Below are 19,025 nucleotides of genomic sequence, written 5' to 3' on the forward strand. Positions count from 1 at the left end.
GAATAAAAGTATGAAATGAAAGCTTAAACATTACCCTTTGAGACACGAACAAAAAATTAAGTATTGTACACCTTAAATAATTGGGAACAGTTTTTAGTTTTGAGGAAGGTTGAATTCTGTTGAATGCTTTCATGTGCACTTTGTAATACACAAAATTAAAGCGAATAATTAAACTTACATTGTTATTTAGTATTTATGGATCGCTGATTACGAATCCGAAGTCAGATTTAGAAATCAGCGATCCAGAAACCCTGGAAACCAGGTTTCATAAAAATCCATCAATTTTTTGGAAATTCGTTCGCTGTATTGGAACCATCATTTTGAATTTTTAAAAACTGACTTCAAATTCGTATTAAGCAACCCCAAAAACTGTCATGAAACTCCGAACTTAAAATTTTTTGGTACATGAAACCATTCAGCAAAATTCGGCCGTGTTAAGATCAAAAAACTGTTCTTAATTATGTATCGATAGTGTACAATACCTCATTATTTTTGTGTTTCAATGTTTAAGCTTTCATTTCGTTCTAACTTTTATTTTGTCCCTGTCTTGTTTTACAGACGTTCAAAAAATGCCAAAAAAGCGTTTTTAGGCCCCTTAAACCTCGAAAACCAATATTTTCAAGGTCAGATTAGGATTCTACGGTCAAAATCCTATATAAGAATCGGCTGTAACATTGTTGAAATTTTGTTGGGCTGTTATCGCTGACCATCATGAGAAATGTACAGATTGTAGAAACTACAAATTTTACGTATCAATGATTCTGTTAGTTAGAGTTGTTAGAAAAGTTTTTTGCGTTTAAATATTTTTAATAAATAATGATAATATAGTGGTTAGTGAATAAAATTTTTTGCAGATTGATTCTTCATTTCAGAGGTCCACATAGGAAAGTGATCAGTTTGCATTGGTTGAATTATAGAGAAGAGTAGAACAAGATATCAGAAGCGTCGCGCGTCGCACCCATTTCTTGAGTTGTTTCCTCCTAATGCCAATCACTTTGTAAATGGGTGTTAGTAAGCAAAGTAACGGTATATCGTAAATCCCGCAGATGTCGACCCAACCCATCTAACGCATCGAACGTTATTCCGGTCAACCTAGTTCTTGGCTCCGCAAGTGATGACTGTATTTCCTACACCTCCTACATGTGGGATATGTGATATCCTATAGGATCTCAGCTGGGATTATGGACGTAAACCTGGGGTCAATGGAGAACAAGGTCACCCTAGGACAATTCTAAGACAACGAAAACCATCTAAAAATGGAAATAACACTCTTTCTTTTAGTTCCAGTAAAATCGCTTTTTCTAAAATGTATCAGAAATTCTCTTTCATAAACCGATTTATAAATATTAATTCACATCGTTTTAATAGGTACTACAAAATCAATTCATGAAATTGTAAAAATGTTAACCCATTTTCCCTTTTAAATTCGATAAGTACGCTCCAGGACGGGATCGCGATTTTCAGAGTCACGATTCCATTGTCTTACTTTAGCCATATTACTAGGTCGTCTCTTTCTCTCAGATCAAGATTGAATCTTTCATATATATCTTCTGATTATTTCTTCTCACGCAAGAAAGACTTTTCTTGTGCGCCTTCCTCTGTTATTATTCCTATATATATATATTTGTTTATAAACAATGTATATTCTAAAGAAGGGAAAATTCTCACACTTCTTTTTTTTCACAACCGATTTCTTTTATACCTAAAAACCATTCCCAATTACTGAATCTGGCGCTTTTACTTCTCGGCATCAATTTTCGCTCCAAAACCGGCACTCAGGATAAGATGCTTACAATCAGTAATAACCTGGATGGGCTTTGGTGAAAGTAACCTCCATTTATATATACATGTGTGTACGTGTGTGTGTGTGTATGTTTGGTTAGCATAGTGGTTCCATTAGTCTGGCGCACGTGTGTACGAAATATGTTCAAACACATTTGAGTATTATAGGTTTCTCATAGACGATCTCCATTCCAGCGTCCTTCGATTAATTTCTTGAGCATCGTCAGGAAAAGGTCGAGGGAAACTGTAAAGAGAAAGACCTTTTCATCTCAAAACAAATTCGCAATATTATTCAACCTAAATAAACTCTTTTGTATTTAGATTATTTAGAGAAAATCAGTTATGATTTTGAGATATTTTAAATAGAGACGTTAAAATTGCATTAAGGTCACTGGTACTAAAAATTAAAATCAAATACACTCCAATTATTTTATAGTTAAAAGGGTTAACTCTAATTTCAATTTAATATGGTCTAAAATTTAACTGTTACTAACTTTAACTGTACTAATTTTAGTTTCAGTTTTTTCTTTTCTTCATATTTTATTATTTTGTCCGAAATATTTTACTTAAATTGTAAAGTCTCATAATTTCGTTTCAAAAAAATATTCCTAACTTTTGCGCACCGTTATTCTCTCTTTTAAATCAGACACGCTCTGAAGAAGGAAGATGTAAAAAGTTACCTGTGTTTTTAAATTTTGAATTAAAAACACACAAAGAGGATAAATTCTCAATACAAAGTCATATTTGTACTCTCTAAATCTAAATTAGTAAAAATGTTTATTAATTTGAATTAGTGACTCACTTTTTGCTTTAGAATTAGTTAAATTTTACTAATTGTTATTAAAAGTTACTAATAATTAGTAAAATTTTACTAATTCAGAAGCAAAAAGTGAGTCACTAATTCAAATTAGTAAACATTTTTACTAATTCAGATTTAGAGAGTATCCAAAATATTCGTTAAAAACTGATTTTGGCTTTACAATAATTAAAACGAAAATTTTAATTCATTCACAAAAAAATTTCTTGTCCCTATAGAATTCCGATTTGTATAAAAATTTGTAAAATTACATGATTCAATACGGTAAATTTAATAAATTGAATTGAATTTTCATTTTTCAAATTAGAATTTATCAGAATTTCTTTTTAAACGAATTTTTAACAGAATTCTTATGTATCGAATTTTTATTTGTCCGAATTTGCAAATAGCCGAAAAAACAATCAACAGAAAGATTTTGGCGAGGTTTTTAAAATTATAACCAATCACGATTTTCTTGCCAGTTTCTGATTGGTAAATTTTAAAAATATAGCGCCAAAAAGGTACTTTAGAAGCAAAAGAATTTTAGGTTATGTTTACGATAATTTCAAAGAACGCATGATTATCCCATAAAAATCATTAATTAACATTTTTATTTTAAAGAATTTTATTATATATCATTTTTTAGACGAATTTTCATTTTCCGATTTAGCATTTAACAAAATTTCCATTTAAACGGATTTTTAATTAACAGAATTCTTATGTATCGAATTTTTATTATACAGAATTGTTAAAACGGCGAATTTTTAGTTGTCCGAAATTGTAAATGGCCGAAGAAACAATCAACAGAAAGATTTTGGCGCTATTTTTAAAATTGACCAATCAGAAATTGTGAAGAAAATCGTGATTGGTTATAATTTTAAAACTCGCGCCAAAATCTTTCTGTTGATTGTTTTTTCGGCTATTTGCAAATTTGGACAAATAAAAATTCGGCGTTTTTAAAAATTCTGTATAATAAAAATTCGATACATAAGAATTCTGTTAAAAATTCGTTTAAAAAGAAATTCTGTTAATTGCTAATGAAATTTCTTCTAAAAAATGATATATAATAAAATTCTTTAAAATAAAAATGCTAATTAATGATTTTATAAATAACAAATTTGCAAATTTTCATACACTGGAAATAAATAGTATTGTATCAAGAAAACCTTGTCCGTATTTGATTCAATATTTTCCTTGATCCAAGATTTTACTAGAAGTAAATTTTCTTGAATTAAAATTAGTGGATCAAATACAGACAAGTAGATAATTTTCTTGAATCAATGATACTTTTTCTGAGTGTTGATAATTAAAAATAAAAATTAAATTTCTTTTTCCAAATTCTACTTTTTTTTAATTCTTTTAAAACCGCAGAGAGAGTTTCCATTCTGAAAAGGCTGTTTATGAACCTCTTTTATCGTCTTTTGACGAAATTACACCGGAATATAAGAAGCATATTTCTTTGTGTATAATTTATAAATTTCGCGCACCTCTTCCTTGTCTGCAGCAGGCGAAACTTAATTCGAAAATAAAAACGGATTAAACAGCTTTAATATTTAATTTTCACTCTCTTCAAAAGCTATCAAGAATAATAACTGATGTTTTTTTTTTATAAATTCTCTCCCTATCTCTATATATCCCTATAAAATGATCCTATATAAATGTGATTTTAATTTAGATTTTATGATGCAGATCCAATTAGAATTTAACAATTTTTTAAAAGTCTTAATAAGAAACGCGATTAAAATAGAAATCGTACCTTGGAGTCCCAAGAGGTCTTTCGTTTGTGATCCATCGTGACTGTCATCTTCGAGCTCGCTAATTAGGTCCTTTTAACATCCATGCGCTGTCACGAACAATGTCAACGTTCTTCCGTGTTGGAAGCTGAGCACGCGTGCAAAGCCATCGTCTTAGCGTGGTTAAAATTTTTTATTTTTCTTTCTTTATTTTTTTATTTTTATTATACTTTTTTTTATTGTCCTTCTTCGTCTATCCACTGACTTTAAACACTTCACTGAGTAAAAATAACTGGATTCACGAATCACTGCACAATTTACAATCACTCGCTGCACCTCTCGCTGCTAACATTTTCGAAACGTCGAAATACACTACTATATTGCACTTGAGCTTATTAACACTGACTCCTTCAGATACAAGTCTCGCGCTTTTACAATCCTTTCTCCTCGAATTCAGAGAGAGAGAGAGAGAGGTAGTCACTGCCTCCTGAAAAAGAAGGGAAAAAAAATTATATATCAATATTTGTTTGTAAAAAATAGAATTTGAAATTAATTTTTTTTTAAAATTATTTTATTAAGTATTTTTTTAATTTAAAAAAATTTTTCTATTTTATTAAATATTTGACTAATATGGTTAAAATTTGGAATCTTTTTCATCGCTTGAAAACATTATACAAAGAAGACAAATGAGACAAGGAGAAAAAATTGGCAAATATTTTTTGTTTGAACTGATTTAGTAGGGGAAAATATGCATAATAAAAAGGATGTAATTTTTCATATTAGAAAAAACTGAAATTAAAATTCGAAAAAATATTTGTTTTTAAAAATATGAAATATGCTAACTAATTCTGTAATTATTTCAATCTCATAAACAATTCTATTAATAGTATAACCAATATGGTTTTTACTTCAATTCCTTTCGACTGAATAATTTATTTTTAATCGTAAAGTGTACCTATCGTTTAATTAAACCAATCGTTTAATTATAAAAAATAACTGCAGTTTTTTATATATAAGACTGAACAAAATTTATTTGAGTCAAATAATTGGTTACTTGATTATTATCAAATAGATATATATTTATTTGTATCAAATAATTATTATTTAAGTCAATTAAATGGTATTTCGTACAATTTTCTAAACATAATTTCGATTGTGTGAATAAATAAATTATTTTTTTAAAATTAAATACAAAATAGTATTTATTTCAAATACAGAAATTATTGGTTCAAATACAGTTTATTTAATTCAATTATTTGGTTACAAAAAATATTTCGTTCAAGTAAATATTTATTTGATGTAAAGTAATCGAATATTTGAATAAAATAAACTTTTTTCAGTTTAAATATCAGAAAATATACACGGAAAAAAAATAGAAAATAAAAATAAAGTAATTTTTATTTCCAAAGTTACGAAATTTCTGCCAACTTTTGCTTTGGTAATAGTAAAAAAAATACTATTTCCGGAGTAAATTTTACTATTTCAGAAGCAATTTTTTTCTATTTCCGAAATAATAGAAATAAACAATTATCAAAAATATTATCCTATTTCTTTTCTCAAATAATTTTTTTATATTAAATGAAATTTCGATTTCCTGTTGGAGAAATGAAAAAAACAAATTCATTAAATTTCATCCAAATGTGTATAATGATGATTAAGTAATTAGACAATTGTATGATTATAATGCTTTGATTTATTGTCTTAATTATCTATCTTAAAAACAAACCAAAAAAACTGAGACCATTCTTTACCGTTACCTATTACGATTTTTTTTAAAGCCTAATATAATTTGAGACAAAAGTAGGTTGAAATTCCTGATGTCATAGCTGAGATGTGCCAGACAAAGGCACATTCGTAAGAAATTTAAAACTTGGATCCGGTTTAAATATTCTTTTTTTATATACATATATTTTTTTTTTGTTGAAGAAAGAAGTAGGACAAGATTCTTTTGCAGATGATACATAAAATCCTAAGATTGTCATTTGTCCTTGAAACTATTTTTCTATATTATAAAAATCGAGATAAAAATTTATAATAAAAAAAACGCACATTTCAAATTAATAAAATAAACAATTGTCTGAATAGCACACAAAAAAAGGACTTTTTCCTTATTCATTTGTATACAGTTATTCATTAAAAGTTAATAATTAATGTAAATATGTTTAGAAAACATAAACTGCAAATGGTCTGATATAATATAGATTATAAAATACCTAGACAACGTTATTATCACAAGAAACTAGACAGTAGATTAAGTCTGAAGTGTAAGAAGCGATCGATGAACTCAGCAACAGGTTCCCTTATGCAACTATGAAATCTCATAAAACAACAATATAAAAGGAAACATATAAAATTCTTGTTTTTAGAGAAAGTTAAAAAAAATGTGCATTTTTCATTTTCAACGAAACATAATAAGAATTTAAAATAAAAGGTCAAACCACTTTTTTTTTCATTTGTTTTTTCTATATTTGGTTTTGAAATATTTCAACTATGAATATAAATTTAATTGCTGATAATAATAAATGTTAATGAAGAAACAATTTTACATAAAATATTATTTTAGTTTTGTAAAAGTAGTTTTTCATTTAATGTTTCGTTTGTTTAGAGTAACTATAATATTTCGTTTCATTAATCGTTTTATATTATTACAACTATAAAGAGGTTTTTTTTTTCTATTTGAAAAATACATTGCTTTTAGCTAACATTTTTATTATAGGCATAGTTACCAATTTTTCTACTATATATAGAGGATTTCAAAAAGTTTAAAGGATTACAAAATATCGTTGGCTTAGTGGAAAAACGTTATGAACGCAGGAAAATATAACTTTTTGCATAAAAAAAGTGTAAAACGATATATGCATGCAAAAATGACCGAAATTGTATGTTTTGCATTTTTACGCAAAAAAGGTATTTAAACATCCAGAGAAAAGATATATTTTTGTCTCAGAGCCAAATAAGTATTTATTTCTTTCAAATAAATTTTATTAGAATTTAAATAAAAATTTTATTTGCATTTTTTTTATTTAAGGACGTTTACGGAAATGCAGACCAAAATAATTAATTAACATTTAAATAATTAAAATAATATTACTTTCTGAAAGATGAGATATCAATTTACAAAAAAGAAAATTAAAACCTACAAAATTTATTTGTTTATATACAATTTGCATTAAAAATTTTTTTGTTATATCCTTTCAACAGAATTTTTAAAAAATGATTCAATAACAATGTAATTTTATTTTCTTCAGAAAATGATTCTCTACGACTATGCAGTGGGGATTTTCAAACAAGCAAGCCGTTTGGAAAATATAGCTATTTGTTTAAAAGAAAAATTTGTATTTTTTAAAACAAATAGCCATATTTTCCAAGAGGCTTTCTTGTTTGAAAATTCCTACGGTGAAATTGTAGATAAACATTTTCTAAAGAAAATAAGACATATTTCATTAAAATCGAATTATTTTTAAAAAAAATTCTGTAGAAGCGATATAACAAAAAAATTTTAAATGCAAATTGTATAAACAAATAAATTTTGTAAGTTTTAATTTTTTTTTTGTAAATTGATATCTCATCTTTCGGAAAGTACAATTAATAATATTATTTTAATTATTAATATATTAATTATTTTTTCCAGAGGTCTGAATTTCCGTGGATTTACTTCAAATAAATTTTATTTGTCTTAAATAAACGCCAATAAAATATTTCTCTGGCTATAGTCATCACACGAAATGATATGATTTACAGAACGTACCTGAAGCAATAACAAACAAAAACATTCGTGAAAAATGGTATCGTTTTCCGTCAAGTCGACGATATTTACATTAAAGATACTAAGAATCCAATTTTTGAGTCTGATTTTCGTAATTAGTTACAAATTTTGTTACCTGAAAAGTTAGTAAAAATTAAAAATTCTGCCAATTACATTCAGAAAAAAGATATATTTGTTTCTATTTGAAATGAAAATTTTATTTGTGCTAAATAAATTTTTTTATTTAAAACAAATAAAGAGTTATAAGGCTCTGAGACAAATATATTTTTATTTGATTCAAATAAAAGATTTCTTTGAGATTTAAAAATTATTAAAAACGAATTTAATGTGCAACTTTGCCAAAAAATATAAAAAAAGGTTCCTTAATTTAAAAATATAATTCGAATTCACAGGTTACTGACCTATTAAGTATCCACAAGCTTCCGGTTCTTGAAACTTGAATTATACCTAAGCAGGTGCACGTGACTAAAAAGAAGAAGAGGAAGAAGAACAGATGTTGAGAATATGAATTCTGTAGAAAAATGTTTGCGTGATTGATGAAAACTTGCTGGGAAAACTGTCGCAGATTAAATTGGAATTTTGAATGATGAAGATAGTATCGAAAACGAAAGACACTCCGAAAGAACGAAATGACCGGACTGTTCGCCGGCTTGGTTAGATGGTTACTCTTATTATCTGTCGGTTTTACAAAACTGAAACGGTCGGCAATTTTCTCTCCTGCGTGAAGGAAGCAAGTCTAGCAGGTAAAAGGGGATTGTCGCGTTCCCCCTGCCAAAGACATAACAGAGGAATCAGCTTCAGAGCTCAGTGCACTTTCACGTGTGTGCACTATACTATATACTTTCTGAGGGCACGCTGTTGATTATGGTGTGTCTATCAGTCATTTGCAGTCACTTGTGAGAGTCTTGGCTCGTGGCGAAGGAAAGATCTCAATGAACATAGGTCAGATCAAGGATGATCCTATAATGATAATGTATTACTCACTGCAAAAGAAAATATGTCTTCAGTTTACATTTTTTTACTTATATGAACCTACACATGCCTCGAATCGATTTTAAAACACAAAAAAGTCATTTTTTTAAATTAATTAAGGTTAATAAATATTTTACTTCAAAATTAGATATTAAAAGAAAAATTATTTTTTTATACAAATTACATTTTTTTTTCTAAAAAATTTTTTTTATCCTTCCTTGATTAATAAATTTTTAGAACAATAATTTGTAAACAAAAAATTTTATTATTTTTCGCGTGAAAAATATTTTTTATTTTTAATTGTTGATCATAAATGTTGTAAATTTCACCGACGTTCAGAATCGATAAGAAAATTTTTAAGAATTTTAATTAAATAGAACAAATTTCTACAAAAAAATCTTAAATTTCCATTTAAAAAAATTTTTGAAGTCGGCGAATAATAAAAGATAATTGAATTTTTCAGATTTTTAAATTAAAAATTTTTTTAAATAATTGAATTGAAAAAGAATTTAAATTTGAAATAAATTTTCTTCAAATTTAAACTGCAGTTGTTTTCTTTTTTTAAATTTCTGACATCAATTCAATTTTAGTTTTTAATTGAAACTTTTTTAAATAATTGAATTTTAAAAGAAATATTAAAATTCTTAAAAATAATTGAATTTTGAAAGAATTATTGTTGAAATTTTCAGAAAATAATTAAATTTCAAAAGTTTATTTTAAATCTCAAAAATAAATTAAATTTTACAGAATTGAAAATAATTTATCAAATAATTTTAGATATAGTTTTTTTTTTAAAGTAATTGAATTTTCGTCGATTTACCATTCAAATTTTTGAAAATAATTAAAATTCAAGTGATTTTTGATTGAAAATTTCGATGATTTCTATTATGCTGTAAGATTTATTAGAAATTACGGACAAAAATTGAATTTCAAAATTTTTAAATTGAAAAATAGTTTGAGATAATTGAATTTGTAAATAATTTCATTAAAATTATTAATTTAGAGAAGAATGTTAGTTAAAAATTTGTTAAATAATTGAAATAAAGAAGATTTGAAGAAGACTTGCATTGTCTATTAAAAAAAATACGTATTTTATTTAAAAATGTATAAAAAAAATTTAAAAAGTTGCATCTTATTAAAATAAGTCGAAAAAGTCGTATATACCTGTTTAAATGCAAAGTAATTATACAAAAAAAATCGATATACATAATTTTGAAAATTGAATTGTTAACAATTTTAATTGTTAAGCTGAATTGCGATAACAAAATTAATTGAAAGCACTGACCTGCATTTTTGTTTACGTTCGTTTTACCGGTCATGGCAAGTCATTCTAACCTTAAATTCAATAGGTGATATTAAAATCAATTTCCTGAAGAATGACTGGCTCTTTTTCAAGTGAATCCTTTTGACAATTGTTTGGTGAATAGAAATTGAAAGCGAACAGTCCATGGTAAACACTGACACTCGTGAAAAGTACAAAAAATAATTCAATTAAAAACATGAAATTACATAAACAAACCCGCGCACTGCCCGCACTGAAGTAACAAAGCCAAACAAAAGCACTCAAGTGACTTGAGTATTCCCTTCAATATGGAGGTCGGCTCGCGAAATTTTCAAATAGCTATAGAAATGCAAACGTAATAAAATAATTGCATATAAAATCAGAATAAATATTTTATTTTTCAAATCAAATGAAATAAAGTAAATTAAAATGTATAAATAAAAGTAGGATGCAATAAATACATGCAAAAAATAAACAGAATCAATTATTTAAAAAAAATTTTAATTTCAAAAAGAAGTAATTTCTTTATAGAATTATAACTTTATTTAAATTTAAATTATTTTAAATAATTGTTTATACAATTATATATTTTTAAATTTATTTTACCATGAACGAGTTTACGTTTTTAATATTAAACAAATATCGAGAGGGAATTTACCTGGTTAAAAAAGTGTATACACTTGACTACCTGAGTAAATTCCCCTTTGAAAAATATGAAAATGCTATTTTTAATATATGGCTTTTTTTGTATTTACTAGATACTTACTTATTTATAAATGTTGATTAACTTTACTTTATTTGATTTGAAATATAAAATATTAGAGCTTTGACTTTATGCAATTATAGTAGTATTTTATTTATACATTTGAATTTCTACTTCAAAATTTCGCGAGTTAACTACCATATTGGAATACTCGAGTCATTTGAGTGTTTTTTGCTTCTCGCTAGTGCGCGGGTAGTGCGGGTTTGTTTATGTATTTTCGTTTTTTGATTTAATTATTTTTCGTACTTTTCGCAAGTGTCAATGTTTATTTTGGATTTTCTTCAATGAAATTTTGTTCGCTAAACAATTGTCAAAAAGATTCACCGGAAAAGAGCCTCTGTCACTTTCCAAAAACTGGATTTTAATTTCATATACAATTGGAGGTTAGAACGACTTTTTGCGCTCCACACTAAAAATTCAGGTACTTATATTTTTTTGTTGTTGTGATTAATTTTAACAAATTAAATTAATTATTTATTTTTAACAAAAATATATGACATTTATACTCTATATTTATAAATTTATAACCCAACTTCCAATTAATTTATTACGTTTGAAAAAAAATACCATTTTCATATAGGAATTATGTCAAATAAATGACAGTTGGAAATTTTCATCCATAGAAATAAGCTTATTTCTTTATGACAAAACATGTATCAACAGTAATTGAAAATACTTTATCAATGAAACGTTTAAAAATTCTTTTTGCTCGATACAAAATGTTCTTTATGGAAAAACAGTAAAGCAAACGCGGATAATGGAATTTAATTGCATCTTTTTATAAAAGAGGAAAAGGACGAATTTCAAACGGAAATTATAATTTTTTTCCTTACAAAGAAATAAAGGATTTATAAATGCTCTAATTTGAACTTGACAATAAAAAGAAGAGTTTATTATGTATATAAACTTTCCACATAGCATCGGAAATTTTTTCAATTGTGAATTTAGAAATATAACATGTGAGTAATGTTTTTTTACTACATTGAAAAAAAATTTATTTAATTTAAATAGACGATTATTTGACTATTATCCAATAAATATTTGTATGAAATAATTATTTAATTAAATGGTAATTATTAAATTATTATTATTGGTAATTATAATGTTTGTTTCAAATACAGAAATTATTGGTTGAAATACAATTTATTTAATAAAAATAAAAATTATTTGGTTCAAGTAAATATTTATTTAATAACAACCGATTATTTGAATCAAATAAATTTTTTTTCAGTTTAATGAGTAATTTTTTACTGGTTGCTAAAGCAAAATGTTTAGAATATTATTAATAATTATTTATTCTTAAAACAACTATAATTCAGATTTAGTGAGTATAAACTATGTTCAAAAGAACCTCGACTTTTAAATTTATGACTCTTTTAAATATTATACTTTTCATCATTTTAAAAATAGTTGCTCATTTCGTTAATTACAGACTTTTAGATAAAAGTCATCATTCATCGTTACCCAATCATAAAAGTTCTTTTTTTACAAATCATCCCCTTGCGTTAAATGTATGACTATATAAAAATTCTATACAAAAATACAATTTGTTACATTAGCATTAAAAGTCTTATATAATTCTCATATAAATCATCATCAATAAACATTTATGCAAATACTTAAAAAAAAACATAATAACTTTTTCTTTTTCATAATATTAATTATTATTCTTAATTTCAAATATATATATATATATGCCTTGAATGAATAATTCTTTTGAGAAAAAATTGTTCTTTCATATAAATCTTGAGTTAAAATTCGCGAAAAATTCTTTTTAATTGTCCTAAGTTTCTTTTAATTAGTTTCAGGAATGACAAATTTAAAGTGGAAGCTTTAATTTAAAAATTTAATTCAAGCATATGAGGCTATAACAATATGGGTTTATATATATATATTTTAGCTCGAGCACTCAAGGCGAACCTCTTCCTCGTGACAAAATGACAAAAGAAAATAAAACCGTTAGGACGTACGGTGATTGTTCGTGATGTTGCTTGAAGGAATATTATCGACATATATGATATATGACACGTATAAGGATATTATACATATACATAAATACTTTCATTGCATCGTCTATTACGGTAGTTGGAAAGTTTAACCCCTCTTGTTGTAAATAATGGGTATGTATAGTAAAATTATGAATTATTTAGTATAATAATTTAACTAAAATTTAACAAAATTTTTGTTACATTTTAAATTTCAACATTTGTTCACTCTCATCTAACAGGCATATATGTAGCTAACATAAAAAAAATTTATTAATTAGAAAAATTTTTGTTTTGATTAAGATTTTGCTGATTATGAAAATCAGACTCAAAAAAATTGTTATGTGTGTTATACTAAATGTACTTCTAATTTTCATCAGTCTTAAAGACTGATTGACTAGACGTAAATTTAGTTAGCTATTCAGAAATAAGCAGCCCTTTTTATTTTGAAAATTGTGCAACTCGTTTGTGAGAGAAGCTCGTATTTTCCATCTAGCGGCAAAATTTCGAACTACTTAAAAGCCCTTTTTGACGTTACACGATACTTACCACTAGATGGAGAATACACGCTTCTCTCGCAAACGAGTTACATAATTTTCTAAATATAAAGAGATGAATAGCTAACTAAATTTACATCTAGTCAATCAGTCTTTAAGACTGATAAAAATTGGAAGTACATTTATTATAACACATATAATAATTTTTTTGAGTCTGATTTTCATAATCAGCAAAATTGTAATTAAAACAAATTTTTTTCCCCTTTTTTCTAGCTAAATATATTTCTAATTGGTCAATTTTAAAAATTACGCCACAATCTTTCTGTCGATTGTTTGTTCGGATACTTATAATTTCTGACAAATTAAAATTCGGCGTCTTAAAAATTCGGACAAATTAAAAATCGGTGAATTAGAATTGTTCCCAATTTAAAAATTCGAATCACATAAAACTCGATTAAATGAGAATTCTGTTAATTTAAAATTTGCTTCAATTCTTTTTTATAAAAAGTCATTTAAAGAAAATGACTGTAAAATAAAAATTCTGCTAAAGAAAAATTTGGTAGCTAAAAATTTTGTTAATTAAAAATTCCTATGAGGAGAAATTTTGTAAAATGCTAATTCGAAACCCTATTAAATCCTAATGCAGTTATATTTATAAAAAAAAAATTTCTCCCTGATAAAAACAAAAGAAACATGGTAATAATTTATAAAAGAATACTTAAAATCATCGCCAGTATAAGCTCGCTATAAAATTTTTTTGCAAGCTTCATAAAATAAAATAATTGTTTAGGGTCAAACCATTATATTTCGAACAAAGTCGTTTAACTCTTAATTTAAAAAAAAAATTGATACTTTCAGCAACGATTCTGTATAATATCTATAGGGACAGAAATAAAAAGAATTAGGTGTTAAAATTTTTATTATTCCTCTTAAAATATAAGTTTAAGTATAGAGGAGAAACTGTCACTTTGTTAGCAATTAGAAAATGTATAAAAAAAAAACATAGAATAATTCTAAAAAGTGTAAAAATAATTATTAGTTTTTAGTTTATTTAAAAAAAATTAATTTATTATTATTTAATAATTAAAGTAGTGAAAAATTATAATGATAAATAAAATATTTTTTTTAAAGCTCATCTGTCAAGTAACCCAATTTTGCCATTTTCGACAAGTGAAGAAAAATTGAGTAATTAAACTAAATTTGGATGAAGTAAAAGATAAAAACTTTCAAAAATTTTTGTCAATTTTTACATTTTTTTTTTTTAAGTTCAAAACATACAATTTCTGTATAATTTTGGAAACTTTGCAAAATTAATACCCACATTTCAGAAAAATAAAAAATTTCACACTTGCAAAACATTTAAATCGAACTCATCAAAAAGTTTCGCGTTAGTTTTTCGTCTAGTTTAAGAGATGAAAAAATATTTAAAAATTGTACTTTTATTTTCAGGTTAATACATGTAATTTGTTCCAAGTTGAAGTTAGTTCATCATGTTGGACCAATTTCATTTTTGAAATATTACATGTATTAACCTGAAAAAATAAAAGTACAATTTTGAAATATTTTTTTTTATCTCTTAAACTCAACTAAAAACCGCAACGATAAACTTTTGGTACGTGTAGATTTCTGTTCAATTTAAATGTTGTGAAAGTGCCAAATTTTTTTTTTTTATTTTTCTTTAACGTAGATATTAAGTTGCAGGGTTTCCAAAAATACAGAAATTGTGTGCCTTGAACTTAATGTTTCTTGTAATTATTCCAATTCTAATTTTTTCGCTACTTTATTAATTAAATAATAAATAAATTCTAAACAAGATTTTTTTTACACTCATTAGAATTATTCTGTTTTTTTTATATATTTTTTCTAATTGATAAAGAAATTACAGTTGCAAATAAAAAAAAAATTACATTCATTAAAAATAAACAAAAATAACATTTTTACTGATTTCTACAATTTCATATTGTTTATGTAGATTTTCTTAATAAATTGAAAATACAGAAACATAAATTGTTTCATGAACTATAAATAGAATGTGTTTGTTTTGTTGAATTAAAAATTCTTCTCGTGTTCACGAAGAAAATAGTATGTAAACAAAGTTTTCAAAAGTTATTATTTGATGTATATTCAAGAGGTTTTAATGTCACAAAAAAGGGAAGCTTTATAAGTCAACAATTTAATATGAAAAACTTTACACGTTACAATGAAGAATGAACCTTATTTACATTCATGACGAGAAATACTAAATATGCACAGAAATCAAGAAATTTCTTTGACACTGAGTCAGATTTTCAGATGTAGGTCATGATATTTAAACGTTGAGAGGAAAAAGAAATCGCGTTGTATTGTAATTTATTGTATTTAAATACATATATGTTTATTAAAAAAAAAAATAAACGTTTATGATGTATATTTTAATTGAATCGTGAGGCACATGAACGTTTTTGCTTTTTTTGCATGTTTTACAAAAGGTGTTTTCTAAATCATATACAGGGTGATTTTTATGTTCCGGACCTCCTAAAAAATTTTTTTTTAATTCCACTGTTTTTTTGTTTAAGAAACGAAAAAAATTAGATTAAAAAAAAATTTTATTTTTTATATATTTAATATTTATTAAATATTATAAAAACACAAAACAAATTTTTTTAATTTAAAAATAAAATTATCAAAAATTTAAATACAAAATTACTTGAAATTCAACTTCAAGTTCAATTATATTATTTTCAAAAATATCAATTGTAAATTTCGAAACATTCAATTATGTAATTTTAAAAAAGGTTACCTACAATTATTTGATAAATTATTTTCAATTCTGTAAAATTTAATTATTTTCTGAAATTTAACATAATCTTTTGAATTTCAATTATTTCAACTATTACTTTTCCAAAATTCAATTATTTTTAAAAATTTAATATTTCTTTAAAAATTAAATTATTTAAAAAAGTTTTAAATAAAATTTTAAAATTAAATTGTTAGAAATTTTAAAAGAACAAGGGTAGTTTAAATTTGCAAAAAATTTACTTCAAATTTAAAATCTTCTGCAATTAAATTATAAAAAAAAAAAATATTTTAATTTAAAAATCTGAAAAACTCATTTATTTTTTTTTTAGAAATTCATCCTATTTAATTAAAATTTTGAAAATTTGTTTTAGTTTGTTTCTGAAATATTCAAAAAAAAAAAATTTCTTGATAATATTCTTAGAGAATTATTCTTATTAAGGAATTAATAAAATTAATTTAATATTTAATAACATTATTAATTTAAAGTAAAATATTTATTAACTAATTATATTTAACAACAAAAAAATCGACTTTTTTTTGGAATTTAAATCGAGTAAAACGATTTTTTGCGTTTTAAAGTTGATCCGAGACCTGAATAAATTGTAATTAAATCAATAATTTCTGTATTTAAAATAAATAACTTTTAATTGACTCAAATAATAATTATTTGATACAAATAAATTTTTATTTGATAATAATCACAAGTAACCGATTATTTGAATCAAATTTTTCTTCAGCGTAAAATAAATAAAAAATTAATTTGAAAGAAATTAATTAATAATTTTTACTAAAGTAATTAACGATTTGAAAAGAAGCGTAAACATTCAACAAATTCGTAGAAAGGATTAAATTATAAGGGGAAAAAAAATGAATTTTTAGTTGAAAGAAAGTTTCTTGAAATGAAGAGAAGAAAAAATATTTTCCATTCACTGGAAAGTGTATCTTTGCGGCTATAGGTGGTGATTATATACAAATCGTGATGCAAATTCGATTACGTTATAATATAATTGTAAGAAAATGAATCCATTGCACAAGAAAACTCTTTCAATATAAATATATTATTTCAATGCATTTCGTTCTGTATAATTCAACAATTTTTAAGTGTATATATGACAAAACGTTCACATTTAAAAAGTAATATATTTCTAATAAAATAGAAATCACTGTACACTATTATTTAGGGTTTCAACAAATTTGAAATCTTTTTAATGATAATTGTCTTTAAAGTTTTGAATATGTATATATGGGTATAACAATAAAACTTGTATTTAGATATTTCTGTGTGTTGTAAAAAAGAATACAAGCACACCTGCTTTATTCATCAAGCGATTAATTACCAAGTGGTTGGATATGCATGTACCTTGCGTGAATTAACCAAGTGTTCTTGAAAGTAGGTTGTCTTTGACAACCTTCTACTGAGGGGGAAGAAATTACTCACTCAACAAAACAATGCGAATTTCCTTTTAAGTATATATTAGAAAGCAAATAGCAGACACTTTCTACAATATATATATATAAAAATGCACTAAATATTGTCAATAACATAATTTAGAAAATTTAATTCACTTTTTTCCACGCACCAAATATATATAGGAGTTAGAATTTTTTCAATAATCTCGAATAAGATTTCTTTTCATTCAACTTTTTATTTTTAATTCTAATTTAACGGAATATTAATGAATTCTCATTCAAGAGAATTCTTTTTCGAATTTTTAAATTCCAGAATTCTCAATTAATTTTTATTCTCAATAATTATTATTTGATAGAATTTTTTAAACGCCGAATTTCCATTTGTCCGAAACTGCATATGACCGACAATTGACAGAAAGTGACGCTAATTTTAAAATTAACCAATTTTATTATCAAGAAAATTGTGATTAAATTTTTTTTCAGTGTAATAACTTTAACAGAAAAGTTTTATTTTTTTTTTGTTTAACAATTTCAGAAACTTATTTTAATTATTAGAATTAAATTATTTATATTATTAAATAAAAACTGAAATAAAATATTAAAAATAAAATTTAATTTTTACATTATAGATATACTAATTGAAAAATAGTCGCTTCCGTATTTCCGCAATTATAGCTTTATTTCCATAAATTATTTTCAAGTTTGTATATAAAGTATAGAAACTTTTTTTAAATTATAAATTTTCAGAATCCCGAGAAAAATAGAATTTCTTTTCTCGAGGAAATTTTTTAAAAAGAAATTTTCGATAAGAATATTTCAATATTCACGGCTCACGTTTTTAGTTTCATATATTATTTCCGGCTTTGAAAAATTGAAAATAGAAATACACCCCAGGGCATATTATTAACAGTCCATTTAACCTTGTGATAATCTATATAGAGGAAGAAAAGAATAAAAATAAAGTAATGCATTAGGAAGAAAAAAGGAGTAAGGGGGATTAAAGTAGATGTATTATTTGCTGGCACCAGAGTGGATACACTTGATCGATTAGTTACTTGGATCAATGTAGGACATGTAATGAACCTGCTGGAAGAGATGAAATTACCACCGACGTTGGACAGTTTTTTTTTTTTTTTTCCTTCTTTTTTTTTCTTTCTTCTTTTAAGAGGGATTGTATAGAGTAACTCGTGTTTTTCCTGGAGGCATTCAATGTAAACGATCCTCGTTGTTTCCAAGGAGGTCTTCTTCTACTTCTGGATTC

General features: G+C 24.9%; 1 protein-coding gene and 1 long non-coding RNA gene across 3 annotated transcripts in view; one reads left to right on the forward strand and one right to left on the reverse strand.

Moving 5' to 3' along the window:
• The window catches only part of LOC127279222 (atrial natriuretic peptide-converting enzyme-like), a 50,122-nt gene extending 41,276 nt beyond the window's left edge, over nt 1-8,846 (reverse strand). The window contains exons 1-2 of the mRNA XM_051301456.1: nt 8,479-8,846; nt 4,335-4,798 (exon numbers count right to left, since the gene is read on the reverse strand). Of these exons, the coding sequence (XP_051157413.1) occupies nt 4,335-4,382 (48 nt within the window). The 5' untranslated portion in view covers nt 4,383-4,798; nt 8,479-8,846. The remainder of the gene's footprint in view (nt 1-4,334; nt 4,799-8,478) is intronic.
• A 2,440-nt stretch (nt 8,847-11,286) lies between these two features.
• On the forward strand, nt 11,287-13,294 carry LOC127279060 (uncharacterized). 2 transcript variants are annotated; one of them, XR_007842588.1, is made up of 3 exons: nt 11,287-11,515; nt 11,675-12,053; nt 12,897-13,294. It is a non-coding gene; the product is annotated as an uncharacterized LOC127279060 (long non-coding RNA). The 2 variants fall into 2 exon arrangements; XR_007842589.1 differs by having other exon boundaries at nt 12,995-13,289.
• Nucleotides 13,295-19,025: the final 5,731 nt, after the last annotated feature.

The sequence above is a fragment of the Leptopilina boulardi genome, unplaced genomic scaffold (genome assembly GCF_019393585.1).
Source record: "Leptopilina boulardi isolate dan_hultmark-lab unplaced genomic scaffold, ZJU_Lbou_2.1 LbouV2_214, whole genome shotgun sequence".
In the NCBI taxonomy this organism is placed as follows: domain Eukaryota; kingdom Metazoa; phylum Arthropoda; class Insecta; order Hymenoptera; family Figitidae; genus Leptopilina; species Leptopilina boulardi.